This window comes from Xyrauchen texanus, chromosome 25 (assembly GCF_025860055.1).
Source record: "Xyrauchen texanus isolate HMW12.3.18 chromosome 25, RBS_HiC_50CHRs, whole genome shotgun sequence".
In the NCBI taxonomy this organism is placed as follows: Eukaryota; Metazoa; Chordata; class Actinopteri; order Cypriniformes; family Catostomidae; genus Xyrauchen; species Xyrauchen texanus.
Window position 1 is genome coordinate 21,613,455 of NC_068300.1, and position 20,010 is coordinate 21,633,464.

Consider the following 20,010-nt stretch of genomic DNA (forward strand, 5'->3'; position numbering starts at 1 on the left):
GATGCTAGGGTTTTTCTCTGAAACCCACCTCCACCGGTCTAGATCTGATGTTCTGAATAAAAAGTTGTTCTTAGGCCATGTCCACATTAATACGTTGTTGTAAACTAATTGATGATACCACCTCTTATCCACACTGGAAAAGCATTTTCCACCACCAAAAACGCTTTATAGTACTTCATACTTTGGAAACAATGACATTAGGCAAATAAAAACAGATTAGTGTGGATGTGGTCTCAGTTCCCAACTCTAGCAGAGGGTTAGGGTTTGTAATCTGCAATTTTGCACAGCAAAGACCCATTACCAATTCGACCCACATTTGAGCCCCCTTATTACCGATAGAGCAAATAATAAGCTTAATGAAGGATTCTAAACTCTGGCTCAAAAGCCTGAACACAGCTTCACCAGCAATAATTTTTATAAATTAAGCTTTCCTGCCCAATTGTGCATGTTAAGCAAGAGATGAAAATATTTACATTCCCCATTCTGTTTATATGTTAGCAGAAAAAAAACACAACATTAAAAATGTGAATAAATAAAACTGGGTAGAGTGAGTGGATACGGGTGGGGGAGGCTGGTGGTGGAGAGGAGGTACTAATTAGTTTGTGTCCTTTGATGTCACCACCACCCGTGCAGCAGATGAACCTTTCAATTAGTGAACGGCAAGATGTACACATCAGCTGTCCTCAAAGCCTTTTCCCATCTTTTTAACTCAATCATGTACTTACGAGGGTCCATTTAGCGATGGGTTTTCCATTAAGACGGAGAGCTGAAGGAATAAAGAGCTGGCCAGAGTAAAAGCAAAGTGGGTAAACAGAGACATAATAAATCTTGTAGAAAAAAATTGATGGGATGAGAGATTTTTCTGGCCATTGAGGAGACAGATGACAATAGAAGCAGAGAGAGAATGAGCAAAATGTCAAGCAGGAGAAAGGAGAGGACACTGACCTTCAAACTTAAAGGTGCTATATGTAAGATTGACAACAAGCATTTGAAATGGATACTGCAGTCTAAATTCAAAATATTGGAGTGTTGTCTTCCCTGCCCAAGACTAAAATTACAAATTAGCCAACTCAACATCCGTTTTAAAGGATTTCTGGGCTTTAATCTCTCTCCATCTTCCAAAGGCATCTCCAATATTTATCATGGTTTTACTACGCCTCTGGTCATGGTGGTTTTTAGATGATGGCGAGGCTTTTTAGGTTGGGTGGAATCTGTTATACTGATCCAGTTTGTTTGCTGGCTTCCATGGCTGCAGCACGCAGTGTTGTTTGCCTGCAAACTGGTTCAAATCTGGCAACCCGGCGGTGTCGAAATACTATTAATGAGTGGGCAATGAGCGGGACCACACAGGCCAAAACATAAACAGAAATTCCATCCTGAAATGGAAACTTCAAAGTAGAATATACATTAGCATTGTTATCGGAGAAGCTAGTATTTCAACTTAGCATGTTTCCTAATTCTCTAATAACATATTATGTTCATTTTATGATTTCGAACAGTAAAAATATTACATATAGCACCTTTATCTAGTAGTTTGTTGCAGGTGGCTGGGATGCCTTACTGTATATGCATAACTTCCATGAAAACACACAGACATTCTAAATGTCACACCTCACATCAACACACATACTCTCCCTTTCTGTTTCACTCTCTCTCTTACTCTCTTTTTTATTTCTTCCCTAGATAATCAATATTGACATTCATCACAAGTTGACCTCTGTATCTCAAAGTACAGACAGACAGACACACAAACACACACATGCACAGACATTAGATGCTTTATTAGTGAGGACCTCTAGACACATTGGTTTTCAAAAGACAATATTTACTATACCCTACCCATAAACCTAACCTTCATAGAAAACTGTTGACATTATTCGATTTTAAGCAAATCACGATTTGGCCAAATAATGAGCCTTTCAATTAGTGAGGACCATGTCATATGTCCTAACAAGTCGCTTTTTCACATAATTCACAAAATGTGTCATTGACAAGTAAGATCTGTGTGTGATAGGTGATGAAAATGAAAAATCTTTTAAGTTAGTGGAAATTTAATCTTTGTGTCCATGTTGATTTCACAAATACTTTGAAAAACATCTTTAGCATTTTTATAAAAATATTTTTTTAAAGAAATAATAATGAAAAGATCTTTCTGCACTACTCATGTCAAAATTATTTATTTTGAAGAATTTCAGCTTTAAATTAGACTTTTTTTTGGTTTTCTACTGTCTCTGGACATTTGTCCACATTACTTGTTTTCTTTAAGCCCCAGAATAAATTTCAAAATGACTCTGAACTCAATTAAAACAGGTTCACATCATAGAAGGGCTGTATTCAAGTAAACGTTTTGTGTGAATTTCATTTATTTTGAATTGGTGAATGATTGAATAGATCTGAACAAAAATTGTCATTGACCCAGTGGACATACCATTGACTTCTATTGTTTTTATATGAAGCTAATAATAATTACTATTGACATAACACAAACACTCACTCCCAACTTTTTACATTGTTAGAATTATTAATATGAATTAATATATATAAGGACATCCCCAAATGTGTCCAAAATAGGCTTTGTCAGATTTAGATTATTTTTGGGACAATTTTGTCCATATACTACAGCTAGGTATGTAAACACATACATCTACACATAAGCCATTGGCCTTTATGACTGTGTAGTTGGTTGGATGGTAGTGTTCTGTTTATTTGACATCTATCACCCTGCAGATGGGCATTACAAAATGACTTGAAATGTATCTTGGAGTAATCATAATGCTGCCAACATTAAGAGCAACAGAACATCCTGGCAGTCTGCACAGTTGAGAGAACGTCTTTATGAGAAGATACATGGATGACTGCACACTCTCTTCTTTGCCTAAATTCTCTTACAGAACAAGATCCAGCTCATGTACCAATGCTCCACACTAATTGCGGTGCGCTATGTTGATATTTCCAACCAATAATCCTATTTAGTAAACGAATATATAATTAAAAAGGGGCTGCGGCCCCAAGGTGATGTTCGGCTCATTCCTGTCGCTATGTTGGTGTATACAATGAGGCTGACTTCAGACTAGCAGAGTGTGAAATTAAACAGGTGATAAATTCACTGCTACGGCCAAACATGGGGAACAGTGTCATTTTTCATTAGCTGCAAATAAAAGACAGAAAACAATGCCATTTCTTTCTTATAACTAATGAACATGCGTTTTTAAGCCAGGCCTAAATAAATTAATAATGTAGTGTATACAGTCCCATTGACCCCACTAAGATTTTTTTTTTTTACTTTGACACTATATTTTGCACCCACAACAACAAAATCATGGTTATGGAGGGCCTATAATCGCATTAACGAGGTACATTGCTTGAAAGCTTTATGTAAGCTATACAAAATAGCTCTATTTTTCAAGCTTTTATCAACTAATACTCAATCTTTTCCATCTGTGCTTTCTACGTGTTGTCTCATCTGGGTCATATAGTATCACTAGTCTAGTGATTAAATTGAAAAAGCAGGAGTTATTGTCCTCTGGGTAGAACTATTGACTGGATCCAGCTCTCTCCAGCCTTTAAAAGCAACCCTTACACAGCTTACATTGCTGGACAGAATGGTCGGATGAGACTTAGGAGAGAAAAAGGATCCAAAACCTAGCAAGCTGCCAATGGAGGCAACATTTTAAGGCATTATAGGTGCGCTCTCAACGCAAAGGTCATTATAATTATGCAGCCTCCTATGGTGCTGCAACCTTCTTTTGGCAAAATTGTAAGGAGCAGTTCAGACCATACATGCTCTTGCACTAAAAACGTTGGACGCTTGCAAAGCATATACCAGAACGTGTCTTGAAGTGAGCTTTTAAAAGTTAACAATCTTTTTTACCTGACACAGCACCTAAAAATCGCGGTGTTCCTGCCCAAGGCGTTGAAAGAAAAACACAGCTGGATGCAGTAGTCAAATGTGTCTGTATAGTGCATGTGTACATAAAAAAACAAAACAATAGAAAGAGTTCAGACAGACAAAAAAAAAAAAACACTTTCAGTGTGAAAAGCATGGGCGGTGCTAAGGGTAGGTTACCAGTGTGAAAAGCCCTGAATGTTCAATAAAGCCTCAAAAAATTATATAATTTTCTAGTGATGTAAAAAATATAATTTCAGTATACAATTCAGACCCACGCACTGTCATGTTGGGTGCCTGCTTTCCAGCAATCATGTGAATGATCGCACATGTAAGAAGAGCGCTCGTGCAAATTATATTTAGATTTGCCACAAATGTTTGCCAGAAGTTTGCAGCTATTTACTGATAGTGGTGAACATCCAGAAAACCTTTGGCAACAATGGACATATTTGCCGCAAGTTTTCCGCGAAGCTCATTTTCATGTGAAAATTCTCTTGATTTTTGTAAGGGAACCTAAAGATGTTACATTTAAACATGTGGTATTCAACTGATCACAATTTATAGTCAGGACATTAATAAAATGAATATTACTATTTGAAAAAAGAAAAGTTTAAACTACTTCAAAGAGTTCTCATCAAAAAATCCTCCACGTGCAGCAATGAGAGCTTTGCAGATCCTTGGCATTCTAGCTGTCGGTTAGTCCAGGTACTCAGGTGACATTTCACCCCACACTTCCTGTAGCACTTGCCATAGATGTGGCTGTCTTGTCGGGCACTTCTCACGCACCTTACAGTCTAGCTGATCCCTCAAAAACTCAATGGGGTTAAGATCCATAACACTCTTTTCCAATTATCTGTTGTCCAATGTCTGTTTCTTTGCCCACTCTAACCTTTTCTTTTTGTTTTTCAAAATTGGTTTTTTCGTTGCAATTCTTCCCATAAGGGGAAGTCTTTACTGTTGCACATAAAACTGGTGTTGAGCAAGTAGAATTCAATGAAGCTGTCAGCTGAGGTTATGTGAGGCGTCTATTTCTCAAACTAGAGACTCTGAAGTAAATATCCTCTTGTTTAGTTGTACATCTGATCTTCCACATCTCTGTCTGTCCTTGTTAGAGCCAGTTGTCCTTTGTAGTGTGCACCTTTGTATGAACTCTTTCAAGCATTGAATAGCCTCAAAACAATTATTGACTGATGAGTTTCAAGGGAAAGCGGTTTCTTTTTTGCCATTTTTGACCTGATATTGACCTTATGATATGTGAGTCTATTGCATTATGTGGCAACTCAAACTCATTTTTTGCAAATAATGATGTGCTGTTTTTACATCAGTAATGTCCTGACTATACTTTGTGATCTGTTGAATGCCACTTTGGTGAATTATTTAAGTACCGATTTGCAAACTTTTGGCCACCAGTGTGTGTGTGTGTGTGACACACACACTCACCTAAAGGATTATTAGGAACACCTGTTCAATTTCTCATTAATGCAATTATCTAATCAACCAATCACATGACAGTTGCTTCAATGCATTTAGGGGTGTGGTCCTGGTCAAGACAATCACCTGAACTCCAAACTGAATGTCAGAATGGGAAAGAAAGGTGATTTAAGCAATTTTGAGCGTGGCATGGTTGTTGGTGCCAGACGGGCCGGTCTGAGTATTTCACAATCTGCTCAGTTACTGGGATTTTCACGCACAACCATTTCTAGGGTTTACAAAGAATGGTGTGAAAAGGGAAAAACATCCAGTATGCGGCAGTCCTGTGGGCTGAAAATGCCTTGTTGATGCTAGAGGTCAGAGGAGAATGGGCCGACTGATTCAAGCTGATAGAAGAGCAACTTTGCCTGAAATAACCACTCGTTACAACCGAGGTATGCAGAAAAGCATTTGTGAAGCCACAACACGCACAACCTTGAGGCGGATGGGCTACAACAGCAGAAGACCCCACCGGGTACCACTCATCTCCACTACAAATAGGAAAAAGAGGCTACAATTTGCAAGAGCTCACCAAAATTGGACAGTTGAAGACTGGAAAAATGTTGCCTGGTCTGATGAGTCTCGATTTCTGTTGAGACATTCAGATGGTAGAGTCAGAATTTGGCGTAAACAGAATGAGAACATGGATCCATCATGCCTTGTTACCACTGTGCAGGCTGGTGGTGGTGGTGGTGTAATGGTGTGGAGGATGTTTTCTTGGCACACTTTAGGCCCCTTAGTGCCAATTGGGCTTCGTTTAAATGCCACGGCCTACCTGAGCATTGTTTCTGACCATGTCCATCCCTTTATTGCCACCATGTACCCATCCTCTGATGGCTACTTCCAGCAGGATAATGCACCATGTCACAAAGCTCGAATCATTTCAAATTGGTTTCTTGAACATGACAATGAATTCACTGTACTAAAATGGCCCCCACAGTCACCAGATCTCAACCCAATAGAGCATCTTTGGGATGTGGTGGAACGGGAGCTTCGTGCCCTGGATGTGCATCCCACAAATCTCCATCAACTGCAAGTTGCTATCCTATCAATATGGGCCAACATTTCTAAAGAATGCTTTCAGCACCTTGTTGAATCAATGCCACGTAGAATTAAGGCAGTTCTGAAGGCGAAAGCGGGTCAAACACAGTATTAGTATGGTGTTCCTAATAATCCTTTAGGTGAGTGTATATATATATATATATATATATATATATATATATATATATATACACACACACACACACACACTACCGGTCAAAAGTTTTGAAACACTTACTCGTTCTTTATTATATTTTTTTCCTCCACATTTTAGAATAATATTAAAGTCATCAAAACTAAACAAAATCCAAAATAAATAAAAACTGTGTTATATTTTAGCATCTTCAAAGTAGTCATCCTTTGCCTAGAATTTGCAGACATGTACTCTTGACATTTTGTCAACCAACTTTTGAGGCATCACACTGGGATGCTTTTTAAACAGTATTGTTGGGCACTTATTGGCTGCTTTTCTTTATTATTTGGTCCAAGTCATCAATTTCAAAAAAAAATTTTTTATTATATTTTAGTTTTTCAATTAAATAAATTAATATGGTGACACAATTATATTTTTGTCTACAAAACTAAATTCAAACATTTAAGCATACGCCTTCAGATCAAAAGATTTTTAAGATCATGAGAAACATTTCAGTCCAGTGTTTCAAAAGTTTTGAATGGTAGTATATCACATATATATATATAAAGTGAATAATATTTTGATATTTCATTAATGGAGTTAAGTCAGCATCGCAGATATTTTATACAGAGAAGTCAATACCAGAATGTATTGCGAGGTCAGTGTAAAAATAAAAATTAAATATGATGGAAGAAGTCGGATGAATGTGGATTATACATATACTGTAATTCACGAAATTCTGAAAAGTTATTGTTAAAAATTGTTCCAACTAATTAAAATCTGAATATTTTACTCAATATTTGTGTGTGATATATATTTGCATGCTTAGGGCACTGTGACGATTCCAGAAAAATGCCTAACAAGCTTTTTGTTAGCTTGGCAACATGCTATCATGATACTCTACTGGAACCAATAGAGTCAAGACTGTGCAGAGCGCTATTTGAGTGGTGTATGCACTTGATGCCTACGTAGAACACTTTAACTTGGTCTCTTATGAGGTCCCACTGTCTGTGTTCGCCATTTCCCTGTCCTGATTTTATTTTTATCTATCAACATGATTGTCTAGCGTGAGTCTCATAACTCCCGTCAAATCAAATCAAATGTAAAAAACTTGAACGGCAGCTGCAGCTCTGGCGCCAACTGTTATGGATGTGGAGAATGCCTCAAACGCAGTTTACAGCTGAACAAAACCGGCTACACCTGGAAAGGATTTCTGTAGTGAAAAAGGCCAATTGCTTGATCGTTTCATGTTGCATCTTGCTCAAGCCAGATATCAGCATTAATCCTGCCACTAATTGGAAGAACCATATCGAGGTCAATTTTATATGTAATTTAACTATCTATCACTGAGATTATTGGGATGCTGTGAGAAATTAATGCAAAGTTATCAATAGGGCTGGGCGATAAAATGATATAGATGTTTATCTGAAAAAAGAGAGACGTTCTACATCTACATCTAGCAAGAACACCACTGGTTGGTTGATCTAGATAAAATATACAAGATTGACTTTTTATTTCCTGATATCTGTAGCTGCACACTGTTTGATTGACAGGTGGCTAATGTTTGAGTGCTAATTTAAACAGTGGGACAAAAAGCATTTCTGCATCAAAATGTCGGAATTGAAGTGACATGCACTGTCTAAGTAGGCTATGTCATATAAAGGCTATTAATCAAACAACATTAACAAGGAAACGAGAAAACCACTCACTACTTTTGGCCCAATAACTTGAGTAGCTTTAGAAGACAGTGATATTTTTTTATATTATTGTTAGTTTTTTTTTTTTATAACACTGACCCCTGATATAGAGAGTGTGTTAATTGGTATAATAAATGACCAATAAAGTATAGATGATAAAATAATTTATAATTAGTCTTAGCCTTTATAAACATAGAAAAGTATCAACATTTGCAGAGCAATACTTAAGCAGAACATTCCACCAGTCACAAATTCACAAAATTGTGCATCATGCATTAGAGTGAGAACACACATATTTCTGGGATTAAAGATACACAAACTAAATCAATGTTGAACATTGTATCTCAAAAAGAGGACAATGTGGCCCCCATGTGCTACTGAAATATTTCACACAAAAATGAAAAACCTCATCATTTACTCACCCTCATGCCATCTGTCTATGACTTACTTTCTTCAGAAGAACACAAATTAAGATTTTTAGAAGAATATTTCAGCTCTGCAGGTCCATTCAATGTAAGTGAAGGGGTGACAAAATTTTTATGCTCCAAAATGCACATAAAAGCAGGATAAAAGTAATACATACAACTCCAGTGATTTAATCCATGACTTCAGAATTGATATGACAGGTGTGGGTGAGAAGCGGATCAATATTTAAGTCAATTTTTGCTAGAAATTCGGCTCTCTGACCAGTAGGTGGCGATATGCATGAAGATTGTGAATCTAGTCGAGATTGACTGAGCAGGGAGGAGAATTATTAGTAAAAAAAGAATTAAATATTGATCAGATTCTCACCACATCTATCACATCGCTTCTCAAGACATGGATTAAACCACTGGAGGCACATGGATTAGACTACTTTTATGCTGATTTATGTGATTTGTGGAGCTTCAATATATTAGCACAGATTCACTTTCATTGAATGGACCAAAAGAGCTGAGATATTCTTCTAAAACTCTTAATTTGTGTTCTTTCAGTTATTCACATCCAGCATGGCATGAGGGTGAGTAAATTATGAGATAATTTTCATTTTTTAAACAGTATTGAAGTATTTCATATTTTCATATTTGTTTCATATGTTACGATTTAAAATGTTGATCAGTGTATTGAAAATCACTTTTTAATCTTTTCATTTCTGTTATTATGTCTCCCTTTTATTTTTTTGGAATCAGATTCATGTAGTGTTTATCATAGTGATGTATTTTAAAAGTTGGCATCCAGTGTTCAATATAATGGGACATAGGTTTTGCAATTCGGTACTCAATACTCACTACTCATGAGTACTTTTAAATGAGCTACCCTTTTACTCTTACTTGAATAGTATTTATGACAGCTACTTTTATTCTACTCTCACTAAATTTTTTTGGGAAGTACTCAGTACTCCTTCCACCCCTGCTAAAAAGGTTGCTAGGAATGAAATGAGATATGACATCAAGACAATATACAGAAACAAAGAAAAGGACAGACAGAGAGAAGGCAGAGAACACAAAGCGCATATTGATGACTGTGTTTCATCCTCCTCATATGAAGGGTGGCTTAGAGCAGTCAATGCAAGGAGGTTAAATTAACTGCAATAAACTGTTTTGAGTGAATGCATTAACTTGGTTTGCCCTGAGCAAGAAGCAAAACAGTGCATGAATGAAAATATAACAAGGAGTTCTGCTCTCCACTTATCTTATGACACAGACTACATTCACACAGCAGCAAAATACGGCTGTCGGACCTGTATAAGAAAGCTCAAAACATTTCACACACAGTTAGCTTATGCTGTATATTTGTCTACAGTATAAGACACAACAGTGCATTTGATGACACTTTGGTTTAATTATGATTTGCTGCATAAACTCACGCATCTATTGGACTCATTTGAGAAATAACATTGTATCAATCTTGCTTAGGAAGTCGCCATCTTTGTTATGTGTGCTAATAACTACGGTTACAGGCATTTATATACAGGCAAAATATTAAAGAGGCTTAACTTTTATTATTCATTAATATAGACCATATTCAAGCTGCACCTGTAATCTTCTGTGTGCACAGCACAATTTGAGAGTTGTCAATCTCAAACGATTACTGTGAGCAAAACCAAATATAAACAAATGAACACATGGACTTACCTTCATCACAGATGCCAGGTTTGGCCACATCTATCTTCCTCTGTTTCTTGCAGGAGGCCAGTCGCAGCTCACAATCATTGTTATAGGTGGTGCCGTCGCTTCCACACACAGGTTTAACAGGCTGACCTGTGCACTGCTGACACTCACACTTGTTATGTACGCACCGTGCACCCCAGCTACACACAGTGCTGCCACAGGTTTCTGATTACACACACAAATCACAGTATATGATAAATTAAGATACACACACAGTGACACAAGAAATATGCTCACACCTGCAAAAACGTCCACTTGGACCTTTAAAGACATTAACATTGTGCGTAAATCATAAGAGCAGTAGAATTCAGTGACAAATACCGTGCATGTAAATCAATGAGCCATGCCTAACACTGCAAAAATATTATTTAACCAGTATTTCTGTCTTGTTTTCCAGTAAGGGTTAGGGTTATGAGTTGACGTTTTAATGCGAGAACCTGCACTGTTTTTGTGAGGTTTAAGCACGAATCATTGTGAACGAGCTTCTCTCATCCACTCATGAGTGCGCAAAGGAGAGCAATGGGATAAGACAAGATTTTCACTTTGAAGTAATTTGACAATAAGATAAGTAAAATAAACTTGATTCAAGATGTACTTTCTTAAATGCATCTTTATTTACATTTATAAATAAAACAAGAAAAATATACTGATTGAAAATGAATTTTCAGTTTTCAGGAAATTCTTATTTTTGCAGTGAACATGGATTTGAAAAAGAGCTAAAACATTTTCTTGTGTCTTAACAAGAAAACTGAGAGCATGGTCATGTGTGTCACCTGTTATCAGTGAACACAGATCGACGAGCGTATGAACATGTATGAAGATGATAATGGTTTCATTGGCGTTTTATACTCACTGCATTCTCCATGGGCCAATACTCTCAGATCCAACTGATTAGTGCAGGCTTTCACATTCAGCTTACACTCGTTATCATATGTCACCCCATCACTTCCACACACGGGCTGTCGTGTTTCCATGCACCCTTTGGGACAAACGCAACGGCCGGTCTGAATGTCGCAGATCGCACCAAATGAGCAGTTGGAGCAGGATTCATCTGCTGAAAAGGAAGTGTGACGTCAGTGGAGAGATTTTGGTAAAGATTCACACAATTGCTCACTGGAATCAGCCTCAGCTGCCCGCCCACCTGGCCACTTTATTTAAGTCTGTCTGCAAAGTCTGTGCTGAGGCATCCTTCTCCTAATCATTCCCTCGCACAGATGGGAGAAACACTGCTCTGTTTACATGCAGTCATACTGAGAGGCGGTGCGGGGTATTTTATGGCATCATCCATTTTAAAGGTCAAGTCTTTGCACCCAGTTAAGCCTGTTGCCCACTTGTTAGATTGTACGATATTGAGATCTTGGGATCACAGACATCACTATTTTTTAAGTCAGACTAAAATATATCTTAGGACTTTGGATATAATTGACAGTGTTGACTTGGCTATCAATCGCGACACATTCTGATATCTTAACTGACATGCAAAACTGAAAGGGCACCATACAAACCATAGCAAGCTCTTGCGTTAATGTCGAAACATGTTGTACATCAAGTACATGAATGCAGACGCTTCTAACTACGTTCTAAAATGTGTCAGACTGCAATTTATAACACAACGCAAGTATGTGTTGCATTCTCAATGTTGTCGCAATGGGCTCTGTAACAGATCAGTGTGACCTGTCCACTTCTACGGTGAGTTTTCTCTTTCAAGTCAACTACTGTCAGGGTTGAGCTTGTAGTCTAAAAACCCAGAAGAGAATTCCCCATGGGATTCCTCTGGATTTCCCAATGGGTTTTTATAATGGGTTTTTGAACTTAAAATAAGGTCTGTGGTGAACATTACTTGAAGGACATTTTGTTCTACAACATAAATTACAAACTTTCATACCTCAAATGTGAATTTTGAAGGCAAACTGAATTACAAACTTTTTATTTTAAACAGGGAGGCTTCTACATGTTGTAGAACAAAATGTCCTCATATCGTGAAGTAATGTTCACCACAGACCTTATTTTACTCATAAGTTCAAAAACCCTATTATAAAAACCTATATGAAAATCCAGAGGGAACCTCTGGCCAATTACAACACGGCTGAACAGCTCTATTACTGAACAAGTAAGGTGAAGTCAATATATTTATTGCAATTTTTCCTAATTAATAACAAATCTGTTTAATGACACAGACTTTTAAAGGTAACTCTATTGCCCCTTTGAGCACTAAGGATTTTTACTGCCACAGTAATGCAATAATGCAAGTTGCGCATGTTCAACCGGACTGCGCGTTGGCAAAAAGTTCTCACGTGTGTGTATGCATACATTTTTTTCCAAAATTTGCTCAGACAGCACAATCTTGGCCAAAATCATCCAGTGGGCACTAGCCTGTACATTAAAATATTTCCATTTCAGCAGTTACATTTACACATTTGACCGATGGTTTTATCCTAAGTGACTTACAGTACATTTAATGAACATTTACAAGCAAGGGCTGGGCAATATGCACCAAAAATCATTGTATTTTTCTATGTATTTTTAGGCTGAATGGTGATACAAATTTATATTATATATATATATATATATATATATATATATATATATATATATATATATATATATATATATATATAGGTATTTTCTACTAAGTAGGCTAAATCCTTATCCTAAGCGACTTACAATGAATTTAAGGAAAATTTTATCAAAATGTTTTCCTTGGGATTTGAACCCATGACCTTGGCACTGCCATGCTTTACCAGATGAGCTCCAGAAACATCCAGCCATGGTTCTTCTGACACCGTATACAAGATATCACGCTATAATTTCTGAGAGCTAAATTAGTAAAACAAAATGTGGTTCCTACTAGGAGGGAGGGAGCACGACCAATGACAATTACACCAGGGGGATTGTATTACAGAAACTGCTATCACATTCAATTAGTGTTTGAGTAATAACAGCACCCGATTTAGTGTTAATGGAGAGAGGTCCTCATGCAAAAATCTCTTCTATCTCTGCTACCAACCTGTTTATTACACATTAATAAAGTGACCTTACCTCCTCTCAGGATCTGCGCTCAGACAACCTCAGGGCCCGAGTACCCAGCCGGCTTATTAAAAGCAGCTGCAGCGCGCTGCCCAGTAGACGCCTGAGAGTGGTTTGTCGTGACAGTCCAAAGCAGAGCAATAAATCACATTCTGCTTTATCAGCTTGTGCGTCTTGATAAAAGTATTGCATTATCAGTTGCAACCTGGTTCCATGCTTTCATAGCTCTAGCCAAGGGAAGTGCAATATACACAGGAGTCTGTACAGTTAGTTTGTATTAACATTGCTTCACCATACAGAGTAAGGATGGATTTTGATGGCCGAGTAGTCTACTAGTTGTCCAACAACTGACTTGTCAATTAGTGTGGTCGACTAGCTTATCTAGATTTTTGCATGCTTAGAAACACGTCCACTCGGGGTCAGGTAAAACTTAAACCATACTGGGCATTCTAAAAGGGACAGTTCACCCCAAATATATATGTCCTCATTTACTCACCCTCATGATGTTTCAATACTTCTCGACATTATTTCTTCCGTAAAACACAAAAGAAGATGTCAGGCAGAATGTTAGGGAGCCACAGTCACCATTCATTTACCACTTTCTTTGTATCTTTTTTCCTTACAGTGAAAGTGACTTGAGACTGAGACTCAGTAAGTCCCTAACCTACTTCCTACATTCTACCACAGAAAAAAAGTCATACAGGTTTGGTAAAATACGAGGGTGAGTAAATAATGACAGAATTACATTTTTGAGTGAACTATCCCTTAAAAACAAGAAGTTGATTAGTTGGTGGGTTGCCTGAAAACCTAGTCGATTTTTGAAATACTGTAGCTTTGAACATCCCATATACAGAGTTGGATCCTGGATATGAATATAGACTCGGGCCTGTAGGGCTTAGTTTATCCTTATGCGAGAAGATGAGAGAATCTGTCCATTCAGCCCTGAAATGCCTTTAAAAACAAGCGATAAACTGCTCCCTTTTTGCCAGGAGAGAGGAACATTTTTAATGTTGGGTCCAGAGCAGCATTTTTTGTGACAAGCCGTTAAAATTCCCAGGCAATTGGTGCTTGGGCAAGGGCACTCGCTCTATTAGTCCGCTCCATCTCCTCCTCGTTTTTATTTACTACCATCTCACTCCTTCTACCGCCAGATGATTTTTCTTACTCGACCAGCTCAGTGTCTTGCAGGTGACCTATATTCCCCAACTGTGGCCAGTAACATTTCAGTCACCTGTAAAAACTGCTTATTTGCTGCTGACTATTTGCCAGCTCTCATTTCTTTGAATATAAATATTGGTTTTCAGAGGGGTAGATATCACACACTCCATTACAACAGCACATTTCCCTGTTCCTGGATGACACGTTCAGCTGCCACTCAATATGCGCAAAGAATTGGAATAATAAACAACGTCAGTCATATCTCTATCAGACGGCACCTGAACTAAAAAGATAAGGGCAGTTATGAGTTTCCCCTGGAAGCAGAGAGGAGAAAATGAAATGAAATTTGGCCAGGAGCGCCGCATTCTCCCTTCATGTGGGCCATTGATACAAACAGCGACCCACATACAAGCTAGCACTGTGCGATATGGACCAAAAATCATATCTCTGTATTTTTAGGCTAGGGAGACAAGGGAGCTTCGTTGCTCACTATGCTCCCTTACCAGAAATGTTCTTGTGTCTTCTAGAGTCTCTCAAGTCCTTAGATGACGAGCACAAATGTGTGCAAGTATGAAGTCCAAGCTTTATTTTCTCTCAAAAAGAGATGTTGTTTCTAATGTCTTTCATTCATAATTACCATGAAAGTGAAACAAACGTTTAAATATTTAATTTGCTGCAAGAAGGTTTAAAATACACTCCGTTATACAGTATATTTATTTCTTCATGCCATTTATCTGTTATGCTTATTTTTATATTACACTGGAATAAGTTTTAAAAAACGAATATACAGTGACTGTGCTGATTAATAACAGCTGCGCTACAATGCGCAAGCTCATTAACGTGTCACGGGTGATTGAGTCGCAAGTATCCCAATGTTCAGTGGATCAGTACCCTTATCAGTGCCCGAATTCGTGTTCACGCTATACTGATTCACGACACAGGGAGCTGATTGAGACTGTGAGTTTTCTTCAGCAGTGTGGACCGGCACTGTATTCATATATTGTATTCGTTTTGAATTGTTACATTTATATGCACTTTGTTTATATACATTAAAAAAGTTATACTTTAAATGTAAAGATTGAAAAGCGTTCTTTTTCATAACAAACCAATGCATTTTTAAATATATTGTGGTTAAGGTAGAGTATGATTTCATTTAATAAGTTAATTAGAATTTTTTTAACACCAATTATAGTCAAACTATCGCAAACTGTTTGATTTGAAAAAATACAAAACATATTTTTAAAAAGAGCCGTTTGGGAGCCAAAAAAGCCAGTTCTTTATTTTGGTGAGCTAAGAGGTGAAAAGAGCCGGAATGCCCTTCACTATAATGTGAGCGAGTGTGGCTGAGTATGTGCGCAGACGCAGAGTGGGTTGCGTGTATAGTATGTTAGAGGAAAGATGCAAACACTGGCATGGCTTTACGGGAAAAACAGTTTATTTAACGCAACATCAAAATATATCGATATAAACGGTATTGTCTCATCCTATATCTCGTTTGAAAATATATCAATATATCTTTAAAAGTCGGTATTCCGCCCAGCTCTAATACTATCACAAGCTAAAGCTATCACAAACGAATACACACAAACACAGCTGGGGTCTGAGTAAGACAGAGGCTGTGATCTGAATAGGCCCAGATAATTAACGGTTGTAATAATAGAATTCACTTGTGGCTGAGCGCTTGGCTGTGTACACAACCCTAAATGAACAAGGTTTCCCTTCTGTTTTATTAGACGGAGCTGGTCTTAATGCCCTTTTCCCCTGACACCTGCACTGGCCGCATATACAGTAGCTCTATAGTGCCGTAACACTAATGGAGCCACTGTAAGCATTATCATGGATGCATTATTTTAGATATAAAGACTATTCCATGCTGGAAAAAAAGCAAGAGGATTGAGCAAGGTGGTCTATTACAGAGTTATTCAAATTCGCTCATGGACAGCCATGATGCTGCACAGTTTATTTCCAATCCTGCTTTTATACACCTGCCTGTAATTTTTAAGAAATCCTAAAGACCATGATTAGCTTGTACAGGTGTGTTTGATAAGGGTTGGAACTAAACTCATCAGGATGTTGACCCTTTAGAAGTGGATTTGTATAGTTCTGGACCTCCCAGTCAGAACCATTTTAACCCACTGGTAGTCCAGATAATCATAAATACCAGCTTGGATCAGCTAAGGACCATTTATGACCAGCTTGGACCAGCTAAAAACAACATATAACCATCAGAAGCAGGTTTTAGGTTTAGATTGTATATGGAACATTTTCCACATACTAGTATGTGGAAAAAAGTAGTTTCAAATTGAGTTTGTCACGCTTCTCTCTGTCCTTACATTCTCTCTCCCTAGTCTACAGTATCCACAATGTTAGGACAGTTTTTATCTATATGGAGGGACAGAAACAAGAATAGAGCTTTTCAGTTATGATGTCAATTTGCAGGCCAACCCGAAAGGCCAAATCACCATGGGTTCCTTCAGGAATTTCTATGTGGTTTTTAGAATAGTGGTTTTTGATTTACAAGTCAAATATAATGAATGTGAGTTGACTTGATGGACAACCTTTATAGTCCTTATAAAATAACTTTTGTTTATTAAACCACCCAATGGTTCCAAAATACACATTTGAGGTTTGACCGAGTGCAATTTATGTTGTTGAACACAAAAGGAAAGTCTCTTCAAGTAATATTAAACACAGATATTATTTTACTCATGAATCAAAAAAGCCATTCTAAAAATACATTAGTAATGCTTTGGGGGTTAAAAAATGCTAACTCTCTTGCAGGTTTTAGGACTACAAACCAAACAGTTCTATACAGTAGGTGCTCCCTTCCTCTTATCTGCCCCACCCAAACCTGTTTCTGTGGGTTAATTCTCTGAGAGCCTCTGTGGGCAGTTAAGCTGATGTTCCAGTAGCCTCTGAGGAGAGAGATATCACCATCATATGTCATTTACTATCTGGCAACATATACAGCATGATGGGCGGCACTGCATTAAAGAGCAACTGTGGCCTGCAGCGTTCTCTTCTGAGATCAATCCCGCTGCTTTCAAATAACCCCCGGCATCCATTCCAAACACTCTTCACTGGAGGCACAGCTAATACACACACACTTGTACTGAGGTCACATCCACACACTAATATGTTTTCAGTTGAAAACGCATTGATTTTGCTATGTTTCCACCTCTCATACACACTGGAACAGCGGAGACTTTCGAAAACACTCTATAGTTCCATATAAAATGGAAAACTCCGAAGTTAGGGAACAGAAAACTGAGTGTTCAACCGAAAACGTATTATTATCCACACTGCAAACACATCACACTTCTTGTAGTCATCAACACAAAAGTGTCATAATTTACGCTCTGAACTTAAAGGGGTAGTTCACCCAAAAACGTAAATTCTGTCATTATTTAATCACTCTCATCTTGTTCTAAACCCATATCACTTTTTTTCACATAAGGCAAACAAGATTATCTCATTATTGAGCATGGGACATCAAGATTTTCAATGAATAATGACTTGTTCATTTTCGTTTTGTCTTTCGCCAAAGCCTATTGTATGCCTCACAATTTTTTATATATGATGCATAAGTCACATGGACTACCTTTTTGACTACCTTTATTATACTTTTGCATCCTTTTTGAAGCTCAAAAGAGGAATCATGATCCACTGTCATTGTATTGAAAAGAGGGGCCAATCCGGTTCTTCAAAGTTTCTCCTTTTGTGTTCTGCAGAACAAAGAATGCCAACTACATGAGGTAAATGATGACAGAATTTCAGTTTTGGGGTAAACTATTCCTTTAATCCGACAGTGAAAGAAACAGGCTTTACAAAGGGCTCCAAGTTCTTTAGAGATCCATGAGCAGGTCCACTTAATATTCCCTCTCCTGAGTGAACACAAAAGACAGCCTACAAAAATGATTTACAAGCCTTTTGTGAAGAGTACACATAAACATGTGCTTGTTTGAAGGGTGAACAGGCTTCTTATCTGGAGCGCACTTACAAAGCCTGTCAAAAAAAATAAAAAATAAAAATTGACTCTGAAGGATGCTGCCCTCTTTAATTCTAACTTAAGTGCATAGTTAACAAAAAAAAAAAGGTTGTGGAAGAGGAAAATTACAATCCTTTCTCAAAATATCGGTGGAGTGCTTAAGTGCAGGGGGTGGACGAGGATGAAAGGCAGAGAGGGATTTAGTGACATCAGTGTGAGTGTGTGTGGACTTACCACATGGTCCTTTATGCTGCATCTGTATCTGTTTCTGTAGGGCGCATCCCATGGACTTCATTTGGCATGAGCTGCTGTACGTGTGCCCATCGCTGCCGCAAACAGGGTCCTGTTCCTGAGGACATGCGTCTGAGCATTCACACACGGGCTCGCCATTCTTCACCACACACACGGCTCCGAAGTCACAGGTCTTCTCCAGACAGGGGCTCTCTAGATTAAGATCTACCCCAAAAAGCAGTTCAGAGAGACAAGTGTTACCACACAGCTGAGAGGAAGAAGGGAACGAAGGGAGAAAAGGATAAGAGGACAAAGTGAAGGTAGAGAGGAGAAATTATTATATATCAGGTCACTTAGAGATTGCAAAAAGAGTTGGGTCTCTTACAAAACAAAGTTTTGGCAAAATCCTATAGCAAACATCTGGAGAACTTTGTTTGTTTGTTTAATATGTGGCAGATTTGCAGCAGATTTCACAAAGGTTTTATTTAAATGTTCAGTATCAGAGTGCAAGATTTCACCTCAATGACAGTGTCTAACAGATACTGAAACCCGAAGATAGCGGTCTTCCTGCCCAATCAGTCAGTAAATTTACAATGTTTTTGTAGGTTTTTTAAGGGACCACCAAAGAAAACTGATTTAAAAATGGTTTTTAAAACACCATCACATCTGATGCTCTAGAACAAATTAAAGTGAGCTCTGAGCTCTGTCAGTCTCACAGAACCACAAATACAGGATTGTGGAATATCACAGGCAGCAAATGATGCGTCTATGCAGCCTTTAAAAATCGACCAGATGGAAGAGTCTTAGTAGACTGGATGCTACACAAACATTGGATTTGTACATGCCTTGATAGCTTCCTACTTTCAGACACAGCCAATGACCTTCAAACCCCTTGCTAAACAGAAAAGCATCCTGCATGCATCCCCATTTGAATGCCCTATCAGAGAAATTACAACTTGCATCTCACGTCATGCATCACTACCAAGCCTCCATCAATAAAGGACAGAATGGAAGACAAAATATAGAGAGAAAGACAAGTAAAACGTAAAGCATCATCCCTGAAATGGGAGAGCTCTAGTTAATAATTCAGTGCGCTGGGCTACAGCACAGATATGAAAAATGAACATCAGAGGGAGAAGCTGGTATTCTGAGTGGCGCTACAGCAGCTCCACAGTACTGCTAGTTCATTAACTTCTGCAGTTAGCAGACAGGGCTGAGGGACAAAGGGA

At 38.0% G+C, this 20,010-nt stretch overlaps 1 protein-coding gene across 4 annotated transcripts in view; it reads right to left on the reverse strand.

Annotated features, from left to right (window-relative positions):
* LOC127618731 (agrin-like) overlaps positions 1-20,010 on the reverse strand; it is a 318,903-nt gene that overhangs the window by 67,926 nt on the left and 230,967 nt on the right. For all 4 annotated transcript variants that reach the window (XM_052091344.1, XM_052091343.1, XM_052091346.1 and 1 more), the window contains 3 exons: positions 18,785-19,006; positions 11,231-11,431; positions 10,342-10,542 (listed from right to left, as the gene is read on the reverse strand). In XM_052091344.1, coding sequence (XP_051947304.1) covers positions 10,342-10,542; positions 11,231-11,431; positions 18,785-19,006 — 624 coding nt within the window. The remainder of the gene's footprint in view (positions 1-10,341; positions 10,543-11,230; positions 11,432-18,784; positions 19,007-20,010) is intronic.